The 19,691-nt window shown below is 43.0% G+C and overlaps 1 protein-coding gene across 1 annotated transcript; it reads left to right on the top strand.

Moving 5' to 3' along the window:
* The first annotated feature begins 3,504 nt into the window (after positions 1–3,504).
* si:ch211-243g18.2 (uncharacterized protein LOC559906 homolog) lies at positions 3,505–13,422 on the top strand. The gene is made up of 8 exons (XM_068011883.1): positions 3,505–3,924; positions 4,688–4,770; positions 4,989–5,145; positions 7,673–7,837; positions 8,350–8,475; positions 9,445–9,662; positions 10,471–10,517; positions 13,230–13,422. Exons 1-8 carry the CDS (start codon positions 3,505–3,507, stop codon positions 13,340–13,342), a joined length of 1,329 nt encoding a protein of 442 aa, XP_067867984.1. The 3' UTR covers positions 13,343–13,422.
* Positions 13,423–19,691: the final 6,269 nt, after the last annotated feature.

Here is a 19,691-nt window from a genome sequence, read left to right as displayed (position 1 = left end):
GTTGGTTGAACACCAGGATTAGATCAGTAGGAACCTCTACTAGGCATCCAGTTATATATCTGACGTAGCTGGCCTCTGACACCAGAAACATCAGAGGAATGTATGATGGCATTAAGAGAGCTTTTGGGCCAACCATCAAGAAGATCGCCCCCCCCCCTCAAGTCTAAATCAGGTGAAATGATCACTGACCAACGCAAGCAAATGGACTGCTGGGTGGAGCACTACCTAGAACTGTACTCCAGAGAAAACGTTGTCATTGATACTGCCCTCAATGCAGCCCAGTCTCTGCCAGTCACGGATCAGCTGGATGAACAGCCAACAAAATCGGAACTTAGTGATGCCATTGATTCTCCAGCCAGTGGAAAAGCCCCTGGAAAGGATAGTATTACCCCTGAAATAATCAAGAGTGCCAAGCCTGCTATACTCTCAGCACTCCATGAACTGCTTTGCCTGTGCTGGGATGAGGGAGCAGTACCACAGGACATGCGCGATGACAATATCATCACCCTCTATAAGAACAAGGGTGACCGCGGTGACTGCAACAACTACTGTGGAATCTCCCTGCTCAGCACAGTGGGGAAAGTCTTCGCTCGAGTCGTTTTAAACAGACTCCAGAAGCTGGCTGAGCGTGTCTACCCTGAGGCACAGTGCACCATTGACATGCTGTTCTCCCTTCGCCAGCTACAGGAGAAATGCCGCAAACAGCAGATGCCCCTCTACGTTGCTTTCATAGATCTCACCAAAGCCTTTGACCTCATCAGCAGAAGTGGTCACTTCAGACTACTTGCAAAGATTGGATGTACACCAAAGCTACTAAGTATCATCACCTCATTCCATGACAATATGAAAGGCACAATTCAGCATAGTGCTGCCTCATCAGACCCCTTTCCTATCCTGAGTGGCGTGAAACAGGGCTGTCTTCTCGCACCGACACTGTTTGGGATCTTCTTCTCCCTGCTGCTCTCACATGCGTCCAAGTCTTCAGAAGAAAGAATTTTCCTCCACATATGATCAGATGGCAGGTTGTTCAACCTTGCCCGTCTTAGACCGAAGACCAAAGTATGGAAAGTCCTCATCAGGAAACTCCTCTTTGCTGACGATGCTGCATTAACATCCCACACAGAAGAGTGTCTGCAGAGTCTCATCGACAGGTTTGCAGCTGCCTGCAATGAATTTGGCCTAACCATCAGCCTCAAGAAAATGAACATCATGGGACAGGACGTCAGAAATGCTCCATCCATCAATATCAGCGACCACGCTCTGGAAGTGGTTCAAGAGTTCATCTACCTAGGCTCAACTATCACCAGTAGCCTGTCTCTTGATGCAGAAATCAACAAGCGCATGGGAAAGGCGTCCGCTGCTATGTCCAGACTGGCCAAGAGGGTGTGGGAAAATGGCGCACTGACACGGAACACCAAAGTCCGAGTGTTTCAAGCCTGTGTCCTCAGTACCTTGCTGTATGGCAGCGAGGCCTGGACAACGTATGTCAGCCAAGAGCAACATCTCAACTCATTCCATCTTCGCTGTCTCCGAAGAATCCTTGGCATCAGGTGGCAGGACCGTATCTCCAACGCAGAAGTCCTTGAGGCGGCCAACATCCCCAGCTTATACACCCTACTGAGCCAGCGGTGCCTGAGATGGTTTGGCCATGTGAGCCGCATGGAAGATGGTAGGATCCCGAAGGATGCATTGTACAGCGAGCTCGCCACTGGTATCAGACCCACCAGCCGTCCATGTCTGCGCTTTAAAGACATCTGCAAACGCAACATGAAATCCTGTGACATTGACCACAAGTGGTGGGAGTCAGTTGCCAGTGATCGCCAGAGCTGGCAGACAGCCACAAAGGCGGGGCTAAAGTGCGGCGAGTCGAAGAGACTTAGCAGTTGGCAGGAAAAAAGACAGAAGTGCAAGGAGAGAGCCAACTGTGTAACAGGCCCTCCAGCGCCTGTGGAAGAGTCTGTCATTCTAGAATTGGCCTTTATAGCCACTCCAGGCGCTGCTCCACAAACCACCTCTAGGCGCTTGCCCATTATCTCTTGAGACTAGGAGGCCAAAGAAGAAGTTTTAACTATATTGTGACTTGCTTTGATGCTGCTGGCAGGTTATGATGTGCAGCTTCGGTTAAATTCACCTTCCTCATATCATAATATCGTGTATCTCGTTGTATGAATGGTAACTACAAGTCAGCGCTATAGTCTATTTTGTCTGCTAAAGCACCCTTTTAATTCACCAGATACTATTAAGTATCAAACGTTACCGCATTTGATTTGAGGACATGTGGCTGTAAAAAGCATGGATGTGGGCAGCTCAGCATTCAAAGGCCAATCCGAATGAAGTCACTCAGTGGCGCAGTGGTTAGCACCGCAGCCTCACAGCTCCAGGGACCCGGGTTCAATTCTGGGTACTGCCTGTGTGGAGTTTGCAAGTTCTCCCTGTGTCTGCGTGGGTTTTCTCCTGGTGCTCCGGTTTCCTGCCAAAAGACTTGCAGGTTGGTAGGTAAATTGGCCATTATAAATTGCCCCTAGTATAGGTAGGTGGTAGGGAAATATGGGGATGTGGTAGGAATATGGGATTAGTGTAGAATTAGTATAAATGGGTGGTTGATGGTCGGCACAGACTCGGTGGGCCGAAGGGCCTGTTTCAGTGCTGTATCTCTAACAAAAATAAATAACTAACTAACTCCATAAAAAAGAATGATTTCGCGGTTACATTGCCCTGGTTAGTAGACAGTGAAAACCTTTCCCTCCTGAATGACACCGACGATTCCTCATTCAGCGCAACGATCCAACCCTAACCTCAGCCAGGGAATAATAATATGGCAGCATGAATATTTGATTCCCAAACTCCCACGCCTGGTCCATCACAAGAAGAATTAATGGAATAACATTAATCTTTAATCTCACTGCAGGGTCTTTCAATTCAGGTTTCCAGCTTTCAGTTTATTTTTCAATCTTACTGTAGTTGTCCCTCCACTATGAAGCCACTTTCAGTAAAATGGCAGGTTAATTTAACGATGATGCTTTCCTCTTCATAATTACGGTTCGCCTATCCGTCCAATTAGTTACAATGGTACATCATTTGCTGTTATCAATTTCAAGGGCAATTTAAATAATATCCGAAGTTAATCGTGGCTGCTTTTAATAACCCTGGGGTAGCCCAGTCTACATTAGAAAGAGTGACTATTGTGGATGCAGAGAGCTGCCGTAAAAGGGTACCTTAGTTCACTTAGTGAAACTGTAACTAAAGTTGTCCCTTGCACGATATGTTCTGGACCAGAACAATGCAGATTATGTGACAATGGGTGTGTATTTAGACACACTCGTTATCTAATAATGCCTGCAGCTGATGGGTGCAGCTACCAGCTGGGTGTGGCTGTCCCGGCTTTCACACCCTCCTCCCTTCCTCCCTCCTTCCCTATATATTAGGTTTCATCTTGCAGTGCACTCAATCCCTTCTGCCACAGGGCACCCAACCATCCTACAGCGTCCCCGGGCCATCGCAGCCATGCCCAGCATCACCAGCAGGTCGTCCCAGGGCCGGATTTCCAGCCGTACCGTGCCCAGCTTCTCCAGCAGCTCGGTCCAAAACAGCTCATGGGCCAGGAGCCTCTCTAGCAGGAGCCCCTTCAGCAGGAGCTCCTCCAGCAGCAGCTCCGCCGTCCTCCTGGGGAGCCTTGGCAGCTTCAGTGGGAGCGCTGCCGTTGGCACTTTGCTGTCCGGTAGTGCGATGGACGTCCAAAGGGGCGAGAAGGAGACCATGCAGGGTCTGAATCATCGTCTGGCCCTCTACCTAGAGCAGGTCCGCTCCCTGGAGAGCGGCAATCGTGATCTGGAGGTCAGGATTCAAGAGTTGCTGGAGGAGAGGAAACCCGTTCACAGAGACATTAAGCCCATGCTAGCAGAGGCACATGTCCTGAACCAGCAGGTACAATGTCACCCTCCCAATGGGGAACCGCTTCTCCCTCCTATGGGAGATTTTTTTTGTTGAAATCCTTCAGTAACAACTGTGAGACAAACTTTAACGTGCAAGTAATACTGGTTCTAATCATCTATAAAAAGTTCGCAAAACAAAACTAACTTCCATTAAATAACTTGAAATACTCCTTTAGTTTCGCTGCAAAATTAAAATCAGTGAAGAAATCTGCTGTGGGTTCATATTTACTCACTGGATGCCGTTGTCTCACTATTAGACTCTGGGCAATGCTTCAAGCCGGCACGAAATTATCATTATGCGGGAGAAATTCATCAAGATTTTCAGCTTTCACAATTCAAGTAAATGCTTGTGTTTTGCCAGGCGAGGAGTATTGAAAATTAAATAAAATGAGGGCGGAATTATACCTACTTTCTACCCCTCAATAATTTCCCAGTAACGGGATTTTGATTCTTGCCATTCCTGTTTAAATACAGGAAACCACACGCCTTCAAAAAAAACTGTAACGGGGTGAGATTGTCAAACGGCTCCAGTCAAACTGCCCGTAGTTATCCCCTGTGCTGCTCACAAATGGCAAGTTCCCCTCCACAGGGGCAGAGGAAGGCAAAACAAACGACATTGGGTTAGCAATTAAAATAATCAGCAGTTAATGAACAATTAATTCCGTAACGAAAAATGCTATAGCTTTTTCTTTAAAAAAAAGGCAGCCTTGTTTGAACATCTGATTTCAAGTTTACCTGAATATTGTTCTCTTTAGATCCAGGATCTCACACTGAACAATGCCGCAATTATGCTGCAAATGGACAACGCAAGGCTGAGCGCCGAGGACTTCAGAATGAAGTTTGTACCATTTAAATCTTTACTTGCCTTTGCGTTTTAATCCTGTGAAATTCCGTTTTCTGGTTAGATTAACCTATGTCTCTATTTCACATTTATTGATACACTGCACATATAGAACGCATTGGGGGTTAAAAAATGCGACGTTATCGGAGTCTGTAAAATGGTGCACTTTAATCTGAAAGGAGATTTCTAGATTTTTACGTCTGGGTCTAATTCAGGTTGGAGACTGAAGCTTCCCTTCGGCAAACAGTGGAGAGCGATATCGACCGTTTGAGACGCGTCAAGGAGGAGTACGATATCAACGCATTCACTCTGAGGAACGAGGGGGAGACGCTGACTGAGGAACTTTTGTTCCTAAAAAAGAATCATCAGGAGGTGAGAGCAAGGAACCGGTCCCACCAGCGCTGCCCACTGGGCAGGTGTGGCCAACATTAGTAGGTGTGGCGTATGACCGAGACCGATGACTGAATTTACAATACATAGAGTTCCGAGATTTTTTGTTCTAGGATCGAATTCCATTGCCTTTTCAATGAAAACCATAAACATAGGATATAAATAGGTGAAGTGTTGGGCAAAAATTTGGCAGATGGAGTATAATGTGGGAAAGTATGAGGTTGCGCACTTCGGCAGGAAGAATAGAAAGGCAGAATATTATTTAAATGGATAGAGACTGCAGAATGCTGCAGTACAGAGAGATCTGGGTGTCCTTGTACCTGAATCATGAAAAGTTAGTGTGCAAGTACAGCAAGTAATTAGGAAGGCAAATGCAATGTTATCTATTGCAAGGGGCGGGCTGGAGTATAAAAGTAGGGAAGTCTTGCTACAACTGTACAGGGCGTTGGTGAGACCACACTTAGAGTACTGCGTGCAGATTTGGTATCCTTATTTAAGGAGGGATATACTTGCATTGGAGGCAGAGAAAGTTCACTCGGGTGATTCTTGGGATGAAGGTGGTGTCTTATATGGAAAGGTTGAGCAGGTTAGACCGATACTCATTGGAGTTTAAAAGAATGAGAGGTGACCTTATTGAAACATGTAAGATTCTGAGGGGTCTTGACAAGGTAAATACTGAGAGGATGTTTCCCCTCAGGGAGGAATCCAGAGCTGGGGAGACTGTTTCAAAATAAGGGGTCTCCCATTTAAGATGGAGATAAGGAAAAATTTGTTCTCTCAGTGGGTCAGTAATCTTTGGAATTCTCTAACCCAGAGAGCAGTGGAGGCTGGGCCATTGAATATATTCAAGGCTGAGTTAGACAGATTTTTGATCTACAATGGAGTAAAGGGTGATGGGGGCAGGCAGGAAAGTGGAGTTACGGCCACAATCAGATCAGCCAAGAGCCGTCTCCTACTCCTATCTTATGTTCTTATGTACAGTACAGAAACACACCCATTCAGTCCAACTAGTCTCGGCCCGTGTTCATGCACCAAAGGAACCTCCTCCCACCTATTTCATCGAAACCAGGGTTGTCCAACATACGGCCCATGGGCCAGGATCAGGCTCACCAAAGGTTTCCATCTGGCTGGCAGATGTATTTCAGAGATGAGAGGTTTTCCATTGTCTTCTTCCAGACTGCCTTTTTTAAACAAAAAATCACAAATCAATTTCACAGCTGACAGGTGCAGCATGAGAGCAGAACAGTGGTTTCCCAACTTCAGACAGATGTGGGGTTTTCTGACTTTTTTTCAAAAGGCCATCATACAACCTCGAGTCTGTACGAGGTTCAGAAACCTCTGTTCCCGATGTCAGCACCTGTCAGCTGTGAAACTCAGTGTGATTTTTTTAAAAACTGACCAACTGCAAAGCTGCTGTGCTGAGCACTCCTGCTCCCTGCAACTGTCAGAGGGAAAGACGGGGGAGTGAGCACGAGCGAGAGAGAGGGGCAGAGAAAAAGAGGGGCGAGAGACAGACAGAGAGAGGGGCTGACAGAGAGAGAGCAGGGGACAAAGAGAGAGAGAGGGCAGAGAGAGAGGGGGAAAGAGTGTGAGAGAGAGAGAGAGGGGGTAAAGTGAGAGAGGGGTGTGCAGCATGTGAGAGAGAGAGGGGGACTGAGAGAGAGACAGGGGGACTGAGAGAAAGAGGGGGGCCACAGAAAGCGAGGATGACACAGAGGGGTGGGGGCAACACAGAGAGGGGGGAACACAGGGAGGGAGAGTGAGTCAGAGACAGAGAGACAAAGAGGGAGAGAGTGTGATCAAGATCACTCCTGACAGATGGACATCCATCTGGAATACTTCACATCGCTACAAGTGTGCGGGCAAACATTGACTACTTGTGCAAGTATCTCTCTAAATCAATGTCCAACATAGTGATGAGAAAGTAAGTTAATAAATTAATCTTCTCATTTAAAGCTTCTTCACAAAAATGCACATTTGTTGTTGTTTTTCTTATTAATAAGATACATTTTTAATGCCTTTACTTTTCTGAAATTGTCTCACCGGCCCCCTAAGTAAGACAAAAATTGTAATGTGGCCCCCATGCGAAAAGGTTGGACAACCCTGATCTAAACTGATCAGCATATCCTTCTATTCCTTTCTCCTTTATGTACATAAATGCAACTATGTTATTCACCTCAAAAACCTCATGTGGTAGCTAGCTCCAAATTTTAAACACTCTCTAGCTAAAGAAGTTTCTCATGAATTCCTTACTCAATTTATTTGTGACTATGTTATATTTATAACCCCAAGATTTGGGCTTTCCCCATATTGTCCACGGTCTTGTGCAGTTAAGATCAAATCCCTCTAATTAGCCAATCAGGGATACCTATATATATACTGTAAAGAAAAGAGCTCATACCCATGAATGACCATGAAATGCAGAGGTACAGAAACGATCACTGAATGAAGAGGATTACATGTTTTGTGAGAGATGAAATGTTAGAATCACACTGTGATTGTTTGATAGGAATTGAATGACCTCAGATCACAGTTGAAGAATGAACAAGTTACCGTGGAGGTGGAATCTGAGCAAGGACCCAATCTTTTTGCTGTACTTGCAAGTATCAGGAAGGAATATGCCGACTTGGTGGAGAAAAACAAGAAGGATGCAGAAAACTGGTACCAATCCCAGGTAAACTCTCTTAAAGACAGGGGGTAAAGCTTGCAATCAATTTTTTTTTGTTTTTAAGTTTTTTTCCCACACAATATCCCTCTGTAACCATATTTCCCTGTAATTTCTGGGTTTAAAAGCAGACATTTACATTTCATCCGAGGGTGACAGATTAAATTGGTCTCATCCTCACGGTTCTGAAATTGCAGATCATTTTATACAGATGGTGAAAAAAAGTTTCTATATAGTAACCAAATAAATAATAATTATAGGGTTGGAAAACGTAACAGTATTGTGAATTGTTAAACACTTCTACTGGACTGATTATGAATATGGCATTGTATCAACAAAATTGGCCACCGTATGAATTATAGATTTGTTTGTAGATATAATTAGCATATATAAATACACATTTGTCACTTTTCAGAATTTATTTGCATTTTTGGAGTTTCCATATGTGTATTTCTGCACCAATTCCTAGTTAGAATATGTTTGATATATCAGATTTTACAGCACTTTTATTTTTACTACAGGTGGAAAATATTACCACTGAAGTAACACAAACCAATACAGCACTTGACATAGCCAAGGGAGAACTCAATAGTAAACGACAAGCAATGCAAAGCCTGGAGATGGAGCTGGAAATCATTCAAAAACAGGTACTAGTGATTTTTTTCAAATATAAATAATGAGATACACTAAACTAGAGTGAGGTAGCACAAGATCAAGCTGATGGATTCTATAAAATCGATAACAGTGGAATATTAAAATGCAATATGGTGAAAAATAATTAGGAGAGGAACCTGAAGAAGCAGCTTATACATGGATTCTCTTTTAGCCCTTTTAGGATGTTTAACTCTAATATTCTGGCATTTTACTGTCTATAACACCCCACCTTCCATTGGGAAAGTGGATAAACTAGTTTTAACATCTAACATCAACAGTGTGTCTGAGTGATTGGCAAGAGCTGGTGTGAATAGTTTGGGCAATTAGGAATCCCAAACTTTAAGTTAGTCTGTGGGATGTTCCACCAAATGAAAGGGAGCTCGATTTTAAATCTGTTGCCTTAAATCCTAGTTGCAGCAGAATCGAGCTGCTGCAATGATACTTAAAAGTACAAATTCTCCCTAAATAATTGTGATCTTTCAAACATGAAATAATAGATCTTTTAAAATTCAGAAAAGTTTAAAAGCCCCACTTCCACCTTGCCCATAGCTTGTTACAGTAATGATCTCATTTTAAATGCTTTGTACATGTCTATTAAAATCATGACTTCAGTGGTATAGATAACATGAAAAGTAATGCAAGTTTAAAGGTGTAAAATAAGTTGTTGAAAATTTCTATTTCATGTTAATAAAAGAAACACTGGCTGGAATTTTAAAAGAATATTAGTAAGTGGTGTTACAAGTATTAAATGATAGTGAACCTCACAAAGTTTAACTGCAGCTGACTAGCAAGTTTAACTTTCATAAGTTTGCATATTGCTATTTCTGGATTTTCCTCTAGCGTTGCCTAAACTTAGGTTCGTGTTAAAGTGGAGATTAAGTTACTGCTCATAGACGGTTGTATTTTGTGAACCAACGTTTACAGTTTTAGCTCAGTGGTGTAACTTTTCTTTATCTATACAGAACATGGGACTGGAAAATATATTGTCAGACACTGAACAAAGATATGGAGTGGACATCAATAAGCAGCAAATAATTATTTCCAAACTTGAAGCCGATTTGCTCAATATACGTAATGAAATGATGCAGCAAAAGGAAAACTATGATGCTCTTTTGAAAGCCAAAATGACTTTGGATGCAGAGCTTTCTGAGTACAGGCGCTTACTTACTGGAGAAATGAGGTACCAGAAATATTATGCAGAAAACAGTTGTTAAGGGAACATTTAACTCAATGCTATAATTAAATACTTCAAAGGGGAAAAAAAGGATTGAGTTTTGTTTGCAAACAAAGACTGCAGCCTTGGGAATAAAAAGTTCTGATTGTACCACTACACTTTTGTAGCATTTGCAATCAATCTGTCCTAAACTTATTTGCCAATAATTCTTTTTGAGGGGGAGAGGTGACCTGCAACCTCCCACTGTAACTTCAGGAGAAACCACTAGAGAAAAGGTATTAATGGCCATTTGTGCTGTTCCTCCAAGGGTTTTGCCCAAATTACAGAGGGAGATTGGAGAACCTCTGCAAAAGTTCTACCCCATTATGTTTACAGACAAAACTAGGCCTTTCTGTTTTTGTTTTGGCTCAGCTGGCAGCTCTCTTTCCTTCAAATCAGAAGGTTCGAGCTCCTCTCCTAGCTCTGAAGGAGTGTTCTATTGTGAGAGCTGCTGTTTTTCAGACGAGACAATAAACTGAGGCCTCTTCTGTCCTGTATATAATCCCAGAGTACTATTTGAAGTGGGTGTTCCATATTTATGCTATGAAAAGATGGGCAGACAGGAGGAAAAGATGGATAGACAAAAAGAAATGCAGTCTGATTACATAATATTCAAATCTGTTTTGGAATTTTCATATTTGTTTCATATTACAGTAAGCATTATTTAATTAGACAGCAACTTAACTGTGTCAGTTGAACTTCTGTATTAGGTTTGCTGTTAGTGTCCTGCACAGCATGTCAATTTTCTGGCTTACAGCTGTTCTTTTCATTATAGAACAAAGGTTGTTCCTGCTCCTCCTCCACGTCCACCCACTCCTCCCCGTAAGTATTCCTGTAGAGAATGCAAGCAAAATCATGTGCTAGATGTTTATCATTATGGTCCATAGCCTCCAGCTTAGGAGATTGAAGACATGATGCTACCACTCTACGGCAATGTGTCCTGGTGCTACAAGATGCAACAAAATTAGCGATGTTTCAAAATGGTATTAGGATGGATAGTCTGCCAATTTCAACAGTCAGTTGGATTAATACTGTTTTAGAAACAGACAGAAGCAGGAGGACTCTGAAAGAAACAAATCATTGAGAGGAAGTGGATGGTTGCAGAAAGGGACTGATGGTGGCCAGAAATATTACCTTAATTTGTGCTTCTGTCATCTATAATATGGATTGGAAATCACGAATTTTAATCCAATTGGATTTCTGACACAATTTATCACGAGTGCTTGAATTACATTTTTTTTATCATGCTAAGTGTTGGAGGTGGGTGCGAAGTGAAATAACACTGTTAGTTCTGAAAAGTATAAACTATCTGATAGTTACTATCTGAATACGCTGATTAGAAAGACTAGGATAACTCTCTAAGCTAAATATTCTTTGATAATTAACTGTTTTATTGCACATTTAAGTGGCATGCTCAAAAATGTATGATACACAGATATCCAACAGTAAATTATAGCTTTTACTTAGTAAATTAATTTGCATTAACTGGTAGATTTTAATATCTCTCAATTATCAAAAAAGCCCCAGCCATCATCTTCATATCATTTTGTAGCTTCTCTGCCAACATCTGCCTTGTCTTCATCAAACTCATCTCATTCATCTGACTCATTTCTAATTCCAAATCCTTTCCACACAGCTTCATCTTCCTGGCCCAGTGCTCACTGACATTGTCCACTGGCGTCTTTCCCCAAGATTCAGCCTTCCTACATTAAAGTCATTTTCAAAAAGCCTATTCTCGATCAACTCCATCCTCTCCAATTACTTCTCTATCTTTAACCTCTTTTTCCACTCTAATATCCTTAAACATATTATAACCCCTCAAATAATTGTTTAGTAGTACAGAACTTGAGTATTGCTGAAAATAGAGACATGTTGTCGAAGCTTTTCGTCTTGCATTCATCAGGACAATCGCAAGAATAACCAACAACTTACACTGCATGAGAAGAGAGTGTTGATTGGTTGACAAGTGACCTCTGATTGGTAGAGGCGTTGCCATGGTGAATGCACCAGTTTACAGTGACTGACAGTTAACTGCCAAGCTTTGTTTGAAATTTAAACCAGGCAGCTTGACTCTGATTGGTCAAGGTATTGCCTTGAGCAATGAACCAGTGAATGGCTGTCACTTATTTTGTTCAACTGAAACAGCACAATGTTTGTACATATTCTTTCTGTCTGCAAAGAACAGGGCCTTGTGTATTAATATATGTAGCTTCCAGTATGTGCAAATGCGCCGCACTGCGAGCCCTACTGACAATCTTAAATTGGTTGTCAGCATAATTCTTAGCACACTGTGCATTATTTAGCAAATGTTCTCCAATCGCGGAATCACATTTAATGTTGGACACAGTGTTTTGAGTTTTGGAAGCATGGGCTGGTTGGGTACAGCCCATACCTTGCCCTTTGCGAACAGCAGAAGGGACATGTTGTTTGATATGATCCACCAGTCTTTGGGACGTATGTACCTAGCATCATGAAATTCACATATCACATTACTCATTTGTGTAATATGCAGGATGTCTTTTTTGGATTAATGGCAGCATCCTGTTAGTGGTGAACACCACACATGTTGCTACTGCATTGTAGCAGCATGAAACAGCTAGCTTTACCTGTTGCTCAAATTATAACCCCTCAGCTAATGCCCACCTCTTTATCTGTCCCTTTTAAAATCCTTTCAGTCCGATTCACCCTGTCACTTTAGTCATGCCATTATTAACTTCCATTGTGGCTTAAACTATGGTACATTATCTCTCCTTCTCCTCAACCTCTCTGCATCATTCAACATCACCACCTACTCCACCATCTTTCTGTGATCTATCTCTATGGCACTACACTCATTTGGTTCCACTTCTATTTGTCCCAACTTAGCCAGCACATTTCCTACATTGGCTATTGTTTTTGTCCCCACATGGTCACCTGACATGTGTGCCAAAATTCCGCCCTTGATCCTTTTCATTATCTTCACATTGCCTTTCACTGACATTGTTGGGTCTGCTTTCTGCATGGCAATGACACCGAGCTCTATTGTTCCACAGGGAACAGCAGCTGAGTTGTTATATTACTAGATTTGTAATCTAGATTTCTGGACTAATGCTCTACAGATCTGACTTCAAGCCCCATCATGATAGCTGGTGAATTTAAATTCAGTTAATAAATAAAATCTGGAGTTTAAAAGTTAGTAATAGTAACCATGGGACTACCAGATTGTTGTAAAAATCCATTTGATTCACTTAGCCCCTTCAGGAAAGGAAATCTGCTGTCCTAACCCAGACTGGCTTATATGTGACTCCTGTGGTTGGCTCTGAAAAGCCTACCGAGGGAATTTAGGAATGAGGCAATAAATACTAGCCTTGCCAGTGACACCAACATCTTGTGACTTTAAAAATTTTTTTTTTTAAATCACCCTCAGAAATTAATGACCACCACTATGCTGTGTGACTGCTTGCCTGACCCATCCCCATCATGTCAGACATAACAATTGTATCCTTTAGATTTAAAAATTCAGTTTTAAAGTCATATTCCTTTTTTTCTTCACAGCTGAGATCACAACAAGGAAGATTGTCAAAGTCATCACAACAACATTGGTTGATGGCAAGGTTGTTGGTGAATCGAGTGAAGTTGAAGAATTTAGTGAGCAGAAACAAAAGTAAACAAAATGAATGCGCATAAATGTATAAATAAGGGTCTTATGAAATACTATGCATTATAAGGAATCTTTGTTATTGGTGTATAATGGTAATTGAAGCAATGAACTGCTCTAGGAATCTTGTATGAAGTGTTTGAATTTTCTATGTTATACACTGTATGCAATGATATAACCTCTAATAAATGTTTTAACTCATGTCTATGTTGCGTTAGTGTGCAGTCAATACTCTTACAACTGTCCAAGTAATAAGATTTAACAAACAAAGCTGAGGAAGAACCATCCTGAGTACCATATTAGTGAGCTCCATTAAATTTTGTATAGATTCCATAATAATCCTTATATTTTCCAGTATAAAGACTTTACCACATTTCAAAGGTTGGTGGTAAATTGTTTTATTTACAGCAACAACTTGCATTTACATAGCACCCTTAAAGTAGTAAAGTGTCCCAAGGTGCTTCACAGGAGTGTAATCAGACAAAAACTGACAACAAACCAAGGAAGGAGATGTTAGAACAGGTGAACAAAAGGTTGGTCAAAGAAGTAGGTGTGAAGGAGCCTCAAAGTATGAGAGGGAGGTGGAGAGATGGAGAGGTTTAAGGGATAGAATTCCAGAGCTTACAGCCTAGACAGCTGAAGACATGGTCGCCAATGATGGGGCGAAGGAAGTCAGGGATGCACAAGAGGCCAGAATTAGAGGAACACAAAGCTCTTGGAATGTGTAGGGCTGGAGAAGGTTACAAATAAAGGGAAGGGGTGAGGCCTTGGAGGGGTTTGAAAACAAGGATGAGAATTTGAAATTCACTGCGTTGGTAGACCAAGAGCCAATGCAGGTCCACAAGCACAAAGATGATGGCAGAATGGGACTTGCAGGCATTGGAGTTTCGTGTAGGGTTGAGGATTATGTAGGGTGGATTGGAGTCCAGATAGAAAGCATTGAAATAGTCAAGGCTGGCGGTAACAAAAGCATTGATGAAGGTTTCAACAGCAGATGGGCTGAGGCAAGGGTGTAGACAGGCATTGTTACTGAAGTGTAATAGACAACCTTGAATATGGAGAGGCTATGAAGTCAGAAGTTCAACTCGGGGTCAAATAGGATGCCAATGTTGGAACAGCTGGGTTCAGCTTGAGACAGTGACTAGGGAGGGGGATGGAATCAATGGCTGGGTAACAGAGTTTCTGGCAGGGTCCAAAGACAGTTCTTTGGTGTTCTAAATGTTTAATTGGAGAAAATCTCTGCCTGTCCATAAGATAAGTAGTGTGACAGCACAGAGGCAAAGAGATGTGGTGTCGAGGTGGAGCTGGGTGATGTTAGTGTACATGTGAAAACTGATATCACCAAGGAGCAGCATGTAGTTGAGAAATAGGAGATGGCCAAGGACATCAGAGGTAACATTGCAGGGGCAGGAAGAGAAGCTATTGCAGAAGATTCTCTGGTTATGGCTGAATGCATAAGAATGGAATCAGGAAAGGGTAGTCCCACTCATCTGAACAATGGAGAAGTGGCAATGGAGGAGGATGGTGTGGTCAACCATATCAAAGGTTACAGGCACGACTAGAAGGATGAAGTTGGATAGTTTACCATGGTCACCGTCATGTCATTTGTGACTTTGATTAAGGCTGTGGCAGGAGCAGAAACCTGATTGGAGGGCCGCAAACATGGTGTTGCAGGAAAGGTGGCCATGGATTTGCGATGCAACAACACGTTCAAGGACTTTGGAGAGGACCGGGCAGTTGAACAAATTATTGGTCGAGGTTTATGGGAGGGGGTAATTTTGACTGGGAGAAGATTTTGAGCAGGGCAAGTGTCAAACCTGCCCAATGTCATCAGTTTGAAGCAAGGACTATTTAAAATCCCCAACCTCATTTGCATCCAGCTGACCTGCTGTCCAACAAAATAGGCAAAAAAAGACAGCCGACTGGTTTAGGGTGGTCAAAATTGCATGGCTGGAAGGCCACCCAGCAGATAAAGGAGTAAGGGTCATCAGTGTTGTTTCACAAGTGGGAAGGGGGGTTTGGGGGGAAGCAGCCTAAGGCAGCAGAGGCCTGACTTTTCTTGCAGGGCCTGAAGGAGCATTCCTGTTTCTTCTGCTCCAATTAGAAACTTTTTGACTTAATTTAGAAAGCCTCCTCTTCTTACAGCCCTGATAACCCTGATTTGCATGTATCAATGAGCGCTAAGCCTTTGCGCAGCTATTTTAACTGCATACCTTCCCCAATTCCTGTCTGACAGAATGGGATAAAGTAACTCCCATGTGTTCAGCAAAATGGAGACCTGCTAATGGTGGAAAATGGTATTTGTTTCATTCATTACAGTCAGTGCCACTATTAGGTCGACTCAAACGAGGTGCAGCATGAATTTAATGAAAGGAAAGTCTCCTACTCCAATGACCCAACATTGTACCCTAACCCCTAAAATAGAAGAGGAATTCCTACTATATCAGTCAACCTCTCATTTCCCAAATCAGCAAGTTTTGTCATTTATCTGAGTGGTAGATTTAAATTATAGGCAATTTTGTGCTGTGGACTTTCACACATATGAAAGTGTATTGACTCTGTGTTAATTTATTTTATTTATGACACTAACAATGCAGCAGCCTAGTTCTGAATCAATGCTCCACAGGCGAAGGGAAATTGTGCCACTAGCCTCTGAAAAGATCTGTAACAAGATGGAATTATTCAATGGAATAAGAAGAACAAAGAATAGTACAGCACAGGAACAGGCCATTCGGCCCTCCAAGCCTGCGCCGATCTTGATGCCTGCCGAAACTAACACCTTCTGCGCTTCATGGGGCCCATATCCCTCTATTCCCTTCCTATTCATATATTTGTCAAGATGTCTCTTAAACATCGCTATCGTATCTGCTTCCACCACCTCCCCTGGCAGCAAGTTCCAGGCACTCACCACCCTCTGTGTAAAAAACTTGCCTCGCACATCCCCTCTAAACTTTGCCCCTCGCACCTTAAACCTATGTCCCCTAGTAACTGACTCTTCCACCCTGGGAAAAAGCTTCTGACTATCCACTCTGTCCATGCCGCTCATAACTTTGTAAACCTCTATTCATGTCGCCCCTCCACCTCCGTCGTTCCAGGGAAAACAATCCGAGTTTTTCCAACCTCTCCTCATAGCTAATGCCCTCCAGACCAGGCAACATCCTGGTAAATCTCCTCTGTACCCTCTCCAAAGCCTCCACGTCCTTCTGGTAGTGTAGCGACCAGAATTGCACGCAATATTCTAAGTGTGGCCTAACTAAGGTTCTGTACAGCTGCAGCATGACTTGTCAATTTTTATACTCTATGCCCCAACCGATGAAGGCAAGCATTCCGTATGCCTTCTTGACTACCTTATCCACCTGCGTTGCCACTTTCAGTGAACTGTGGACCTGTACGCCCAGATCTCTCTGCCTGTCAATACTCCTAAGGGTTCTGCCATTTACTGTATACCTCCCACCTGCATTAGACCTTCCAAAATGCATTACCTCACATTTGTCCGGATTAAACTCCATCTGCCATTTCTCCACCCAAGTCTCCAACCGATCTATATCCTGCTGTATCCTCTGACAATCCTCATCATTATCCACAACTCCACCAACCTTTGTGTCATCCGCAAACTTACTAATCAGACCAGCTACATTTTCCTCCAAATCATTTATATATACTACAAAGAGCAAAGGTCCCAGCACTGATCCCTGCGGAACACCACTAGTCACATCCCTCCATTCAGAAACACACCCATCCACTGTTACCCTCTGTCTTCTGTGACTGAACCAGTTCTGTATCCATCTTGCCAGCTCACCTCTGATCCTGTGTGACTTCACCTTTTGTACCAGTCTGCCATGCGGGACCTTGTCAAAGGCTTTACTAAAGTCCATATAGACAACATCCACCGCCCTTCCCTCATCAATCATCTTCGTCACTTCCTCAAAAAACTCAATCAAATTAGTAAGACACGACCTCCCCTTCACAAAACCATGCTGCCTCTCGCTAATAAGTTTGTTTGTTTCCAAATGGGAGTAAATCCTGTCCCGAAGAATCCTCTCTAATAGTTTCCCTACCACTGACGTAAGGCTCACCGGCCTATAATTTCCTGGAATATCCTTACCACCCTTCTGAAACAAAGGAACAACATTGGCTATTCTCCAGTCCTCTGGGACCTCACCTGTAGCCAATGAGGATGCAAAGATTTCTGTCAAGGCCCCAACAATTTCCTCCCTTGCCTCCCTCAGTATTCTAGGGTAGATCCCATCAGGCCCTGGGGACGTATCCACCTTAATGCTTTGCAAGACACCCAACACCTCCTCCTTTTTGATAATGAGATGGCTGAGACTATCTGCACTCGCTTCCCTAGGCTCATCATCCACCAAGTCCTTCTCCTTGGTGAATACTGATGCAAAGTACTCATTTAGCACCTCACCCATTTCCTCTGGCTCCACGCACGGATTCCCATCTCTGTCCTTGAGTGGGCCAACCCTTTCCCTGGTTACCCTCTTGCTCTTTATATATGTATAAAAAGCCTTGGGTTTTTCCTTAATCCTGTTTGCCAATGACTTTTCATGACCCCTTTTAGCCCTCCTAACTCCTTGCTTAAGTTCCTTCCTACTGTCTTTATATTCCTCAAGTGCTTCATCTGTTCCTAGCCTTCCAGCCCTTACAAATGCTTCCTTTTCCTTTTTGACGAGGCTCACAATATCCCGTGTTATCCAAGCTTCCCGAAACTTGCCAAACTTGTCTTTCTTCCTCACAGGAACATGCTGGTCCTGGATTCTAATCAGCTGACGTTTGAAAGACTCCCACATGTCAGATGTTGATTTACCCTCAAACAGCTGCCCCCAATCTAAATTCTTCAGTTCCTGCTTAATATTGTTATAATTAGCCTTCCCCCAATTTAGCACCTTCACCCGAGGACTACTCTTATCCTTATCCACAAGTACCTTAAAACTTATGGAATTATGGTCACTGCTCCTGAAATGCTCCCCCACTGAAACTTCGACCACCTGGCCGGGCTCATTCCCCAATACCAGGTCCAGAATGGCCCCATCCCTAGTTGGACTATCTACATACTGTTTCAAGAAGCCCTCCTGGATGCTCCTCACAAATTCTGCCCCATCCAAGCCCCAAGCACTAAGTGAGTCCCAGTCAATATTGGGGAAGTTAAAATCACCCACCACTACAACCCTGTTACCTTTACATCTTTCCAAAATCTGTCTACATATCTGCTCCTCTACCTCCCGCTGGCTGTTGGGAGGCCTGTAGTAAACCCCCAACATCGTGACTGCACCCTTCCTATTCCTGAGCTCCACCCATATTGCCTCACTGCATGACCTCTCTGAGGTGTCCTCCCGCAGTACAGCTGTGATATTCTCCTTAACCAGTAATGCAACTCCTCCACCCCTTTTACATCCCGTAATCATTTTCAAAGGTCTGGATGTCATAACCTTATAGAGAGGAACTGGACATGTAGAGTTTTAAAGGAATTGATTTTACCCACTATTTCATTCCTCACATTCAAACACGCAAAATTCTGAAAGTCCGAGGCAGGCCAAAGGCAGCTTAGTAGAGGTTTCCATGGGAGATATTTTTGAAGAAAAAAGTGACATTTGCACAGCAAATTCCTGAAATATGTGAAAACTAACAATTTCCTGTGAAAATATCTCAAATACGGTCTTTAGTTTCAACACATATTATCTGAGTGAAAAATATCAATGAACAGAAAGAAAATATCAACTGGAATCACAGGCAAACATCCCTTTGGGTGGGTCACAGCAAAACTTTCAAGGCATTTAACAACATACGGTACTGAAGAAAGAAATTGCATTTACATAGAATCATGTCTCTCAAAATCCTAAACACAATGCAACATATTGTTGTCACAGTATCATTTTGCACACAGTAACGTTCCACACACAGCTAATTTACGTTTAGGAGATGAAATGTTGATCAAGGCAACAGGAGAATTTGCATGTATTCAACTAGTGCCACAGGATCTTTAACACCCACCCTGAACATACAGCCACTTAACATCTCATATGAATATATAACATTTCATTCTCACAGTACTGTGCAGAAATTGTGCTAATGTCCGAGAGTGGGGCTTGAATCTATACCATCCTAACTCAGGCAAGAGTACAACCTGAGCCAAGTTGACATTCAGGGCTGAATTTTCGGGGCCCCCCGAAGACAGGAACGGAAGTGAGGGAGGGCCCAAAAATATTGGCACCGGGTGGCATGTAAATTACAGGGCGCAGATCCTGACGCCAGCAATAATGAGCAGTGCAAGGGGAGGGCAAGACAGGAATCCAGCTCTCCCTCCAATTCAGGCCAATTAAGATAGTTTAAAAGCTCGTTAAGTGATTTTA

The sequence above is a fragment of the Heterodontus francisci genome, chromosome 32 (genome assembly GCF_036365525.1).
Source record: "Heterodontus francisci isolate sHetFra1 chromosome 32, sHetFra1.hap1, whole genome shotgun sequence".
Classification (NCBI taxonomy): Eukaryota; Metazoa; Chordata; class Chondrichthyes; order Heterodontiformes; family Heterodontidae; genus Heterodontus; species Heterodontus francisci.
This window is presented reverse-complemented; position numbering and strand designations above follow the sequence as displayed.